The sequence below is a fragment of the Fonticula alba genome, assembly GCF_000388065.1.
Source record: "Fonticula alba strain ATCC 38817 unplaced genomic scaffold supercont2.4, whole genome shotgun sequence".
Taxonomy (NCBI): Eukaryota; order Rotosphaerida; family Fonticulaceae; genus Fonticula; species Fonticula alba.
Genome location: NW_009242974.1, coordinates 430,182 through 434,233, shown reverse-complemented (window position 1 = coordinate 434,233; position 4,052 = coordinate 430,182). Strand labels below are relative to the sequence as shown.

The 4,052-nt window shown below is 69.6% G+C and overlaps 2 protein-coding genes across 2 annotated transcripts in view; both read right to left on the bottom strand.

The window, feature by feature from the left end:
* Positions 1-394: 394 nt before the first annotated feature.
* On the bottom strand, positions 395-2,777 carry H696_02642 (hypothetical protein; the record flags this gene model as incomplete). The annotated part of the gene is made up of 4 exons (XM_009496554.1): positions 2,693-2,777; positions 1,747-2,566; positions 1,220-1,606; positions 395-1,026 (listed from the first exon to the last, which is right to left on the bottom strand). The coding sequence occupies exons 1-4, from the start codon at positions 2,693-2,695 to the stop codon at positions 395-397; spliced, it is 1,842 nt and encodes a 613-aa protein (XP_009494829.1). The 5' UTR covers positions 2,696-2,777.
* Positions 2,778-3,176: 399 nt separating this feature from the next.
* H696_02640 (hypothetical protein) overlaps positions 3,177-4,052 on the bottom strand; it is a 3,638-nt gene continuing 2,762 nt past the window's right edge. Inside the window, exon 2 of the mRNA XM_009496552.1 lies at positions 3,177-3,774. The gene's annotated coding sequence lies outside the window, so the exon portion shown is untranslated. The remainder of the gene's footprint in view (positions 3,775-4,052) is intronic.

Here is a 4,052-nt window from a genome sequence, read left to right as displayed (position 1 = left end):
CCGCGGTGGACCAGCCCTCGCCGCCTGGCCGCCCCCCCCCGTCCTCTCATGGCGAGCTTCAGGCGGGGGAAAGGCGCGATAGGGCCGCCCGCTCCCGGGCGCGCAAAAACGCGAGGGAGGCCCCCCGCCCACGCGTCCCGGAAAAAGACACCGCCCTCCGAGACAAACGCCAGCCTTCCCGCCCAAAACACCAACGCCGGCCAAGTCAAGGGTGACCTGGCCCCTGCGCCCCGCCCGACCGAGAAAAGCCTGCTCCCCCCCCCCCTCCCTCCCCCGGCAGGGCGGGGCCGGCACACACCCGCGACAGGAGCACCGGCGGCCGGGTCCATACCGCATCAGAACGCGATGCACGTGTTCACATCACACACACGCGGTTGCTATTGGCCCGCTCGGATCAGTTAAGGCTCGGTGAGCACTCCCAGGAGGGCCGGCTCCAGGGGGTGGCCCCTCGGCGGCGGGGGGCTGTCCGGCTGCCGGGCGCCGCCGGCTCGGCTACCTCGCCCCCGCCGGTCCAGCGCGATGTGGCGGCCCCGGTGGCCCGGGACCGCTCGCCAGGGAGGGGAGTCACCACATCGCCGGCCGCAGCCGGAGCCGGGGCCGGGGCCGGGGCCACGGTCGAGACATGGCCGGGGAAGAGGGCCGCCCTCGCGGAGGCCGGCCCCTCGGCGGGATCCTCCTCGGCCGCCGGGAAGAGCAGCGACGAGGGGCCACCCCCGGCCGACAGCTTGCCCGGTGCTGGCTGCCACCAACTTGGCCGGAGCCCCTGCATCCGGCGCTCGAAGTACTCCTCATCCGGCGGCGGGCTGGCCGCCATGGCCGGGGTCGCCTCCGCTGGACACAGGGCCAGGGAGGCCCCCCCGCCGATGGTCGGCACAGGCCCCGGGGTGGTGGTCCCTCCCCAGGGGGATGGCGCCTCGGGGCCAGAGTCATTGGCCGATTTCGACGGCCGGCACCAGGGGGGCGGCGTCCCCTGCAGCAGCAGCGCCCTCGACCCGGGGAACACCTCCTCCGGGGGCAGATCGCGGACTGTCAGGCGCATTTCCCACGCCCCACCGACGATGCCAGCAGGTTAGTCACATGCAAACGCGAGGGAGAGAGGGAGAGAAAGAGAGAGAAAGAGAGAGAGAGAGAAAGAGAGAGAGAGAGACAGAGATAAAGAGGGAGAGAGAGACAGAGATAAAGAGAGAGAGAGGCCAGACCCAGGCCGATGGCCACGCACAAATGGGGCTTTCCTGCCCGGAGGCACCGACGGGCCTGGCGTCGCCCGGCCGGATGGGAGTCCGAGTCGGGCCCTGTCCCAGGGTGTCTGGCCCCTGCCGACGCCCGGGGGAGGCCACCACCGGCGGCTCGGGCTCCCGATCAAGCCACTGTGAAATCGACCGGTCCACCGCCACCAGCAATTGCCCCTCGCCGGCCGAGGACAGCGCATCCATGGAGGGTGCGCGTGACAGGGTGGGCCGGCGCGCGCCGGATGCCCTTGAGCTCGGCGTCCAGGGGTACCCCTCGGCCGGAGCGGTGGCCATGGGCTCCGAGCCCCGGAGCCCGGGCCCCCGGGGCAAGCCCCGGCGCCGCGACCGCCGGTCCGTCCAGGCGGCGACCTCATCCTCTGGGGAGATGGCGGGTCGGCGGAGAATGGCCGGAGGAGGAGCAGGGGGAGAGGATCAGGACCCGGGTGATGGGAGGGGACGAGAGAGAGAGAAAGAGAGAAATGGAGTCAAGCATAGGATTGCAGCACGCGCGGCGCACCGGTCATCACCAGCTGGTCGCCCGGGTGCAGGGGGGCCGAGAAGCCCGGTGACCGGATGTCCGGCACGGCCGACGGCGGGGTGCGACACTCGGCCGCCGGGGCGCTTGCCGCCGTGCGCGGGGTCCCCGGGCCGTCGGCAGGCACGCAGCCCGCGCCGGCGGCCCGCGCTTGGATGCGGGCCACAACCGCCGACACACAGGGCTCCGGAAGCCAAAAGGGAATGGCCGGATACAGCGATCGGCCGGTCGGCCCCGGGAAGCGCACTCGCCCCGGCACCAAGAACCGATCGGCCCGACGGACATCCGCATAGTGGGCCGAGCGCAGCCATGCCGGCAGCGAGGAGGCCAGGTCCACCGGGCCTGCGGCCGCAGCCCGGGGGGGCGTGCGCCCGCCGCGGGTCCCATCGCGCGCGTCGAAAAAGGCATCCTCATCGAGGCTGTCCTCCGACTCGGAAGACCAGGACCCGCGGCGCCTTGGCGAGGGCGCGGCCAACTGCCGGCCGGCCGCCTGTGCCTGCTGTCGCTGCTGCAGCGGTGGCGGTGGCGACGGCGGCGGCGGCGACGGCGGCGGCGGCGACGGTGACAACGGCGATGACGGCAGCGACAGAGGATCGGCCAGCTGCCACGACCGCGAAGGGGTCCCGGCTGGCCGGGGGCGCTTGCGCTCCCTGCTGGGGGACAGCGACGAGGCTGCCACCGAGGGGCTGTCAGCCTCCGAATGGAGGGCGCGCTTGCGAGGAGTCGATGGCGTTGGGCCGAGTGGCAGTGGCAGGCTCGGTGGTCCGAGGCGTGGGGCCTCGTACCGATCGCTAACAGGAAGCTGGGCAGGGGAGGCACAGGAGGAAGACATGGTAAGGGGGAGCGGCAGCATGCGGGGCGGGAGGGGAGCGGCAGGGGGGGGAGAGCACACAGGCAGGGACAGGGTGGCCCGGCAGGCATGCCGCACCATTGACAGGGCGTGGGGCAGCAGAGAAGTGCATGCGAGAGAGACGAGGAGGCGAGTGATGAAAATCGGGATGTATGCGTGCGGGTGGGGGGAGGAGGGGGGGGGGGGGGATGACACTGCCCGAATTAGATCTGGCGGGAAAGGATGGACGTGGCTTTTGTTGTCGGTCTCCCTCCCGGGGGGGGCGTCCCAGACCACGGGCCGGAGAGACATTTCAAATAATAACGAGGCCCCTCCGAAGTGCCGACGGAGGGGCCAACCAGCGGCAGCTGCGCGCGGCTAACGCCGGTGGCTCATGTGCGGGTCTCCCTCCCTCGGGGTCGCCTTTCGGCGCCCTGCCTGCCGGTCTCTTTCCTTGCGCTTTTGGGGTGGGTGTGTGGCGGGTCCGCGGCGCCTCCCGCTCCGGCTCTGGCCGTGATTCCTACACACCCCCAAGGCACCATTATACCCCCCCCCGCACAGCACGCAGGCTCGCACACAGTGCTTTGCAGGCATTTTATGTATATTTTTTTTTTCATTTTCGAGGGAGAACATATTGGCGCATGTCTTTGCTTCTCCGGCTCTTCGCGCGTGTGCGCAGCAGGGAGGAGGGGAGGGAGAGAGGGAGAGGGAGAGAGATGCGAAATGGGGCAACGCGTGGCGGGAGAAAGAGAGAAAGAGAGGCGGCGACGGCGGCGGCGGAGGGGATCAAACTGAGGGGAGATCCCCCCCTCTCCGATGCCGAAGGAAAGGGAGTGTGAGAGGGGCGCGTGCGTGCGTGTGCTTCTGCCCCCCTCCCCCGGGTGGCTGCGGGGTCGATATGCGGCAGACGATGTGTGTAAAGGGTGCATGAGATGTGTGCGCGTGTACCGCGCACGCACGGGCACATCTTCTTCCCCACTCGTCCTCCTACTGCACCCGATGTGTATGTTTGCCTCTCGTATTGCGCGCATGCGCGCGGGCACGTCCGTGGCGCTTCTCCCCAACTCACGGGGAGAGGAGGCCTCCGCCCTCTGCCCAAATGCGGGTACCTTCTTGCCGACACGCTCTTTCACACATGGGCATCGCCGCGCTCCCCCCTCCCGGGGGTGGGGGGGGTCTGCCTCTCGTCACATGTCTGTCCCTCGGGTCGCTCTTCTCATCTGTGGCGCAGCCTTAGCTCTTGTTTTTTCTTGTTCTTTTTTTTTTTTGCAAGAGGCTGGCCGCCATGGCGCGCGTGCATGGCAAAGGTGTCTTAAAACCCCGGGCCATGCGCGCGCCCCTCCTTGAGGGCGCACACGCAGTCGATCCGAAGACCATGCGCAGCACGCAGCAAGGAGGACACACGCACGCACGCACCCGGGGCCACAGACAGACAGATGCACATACACACACACACACA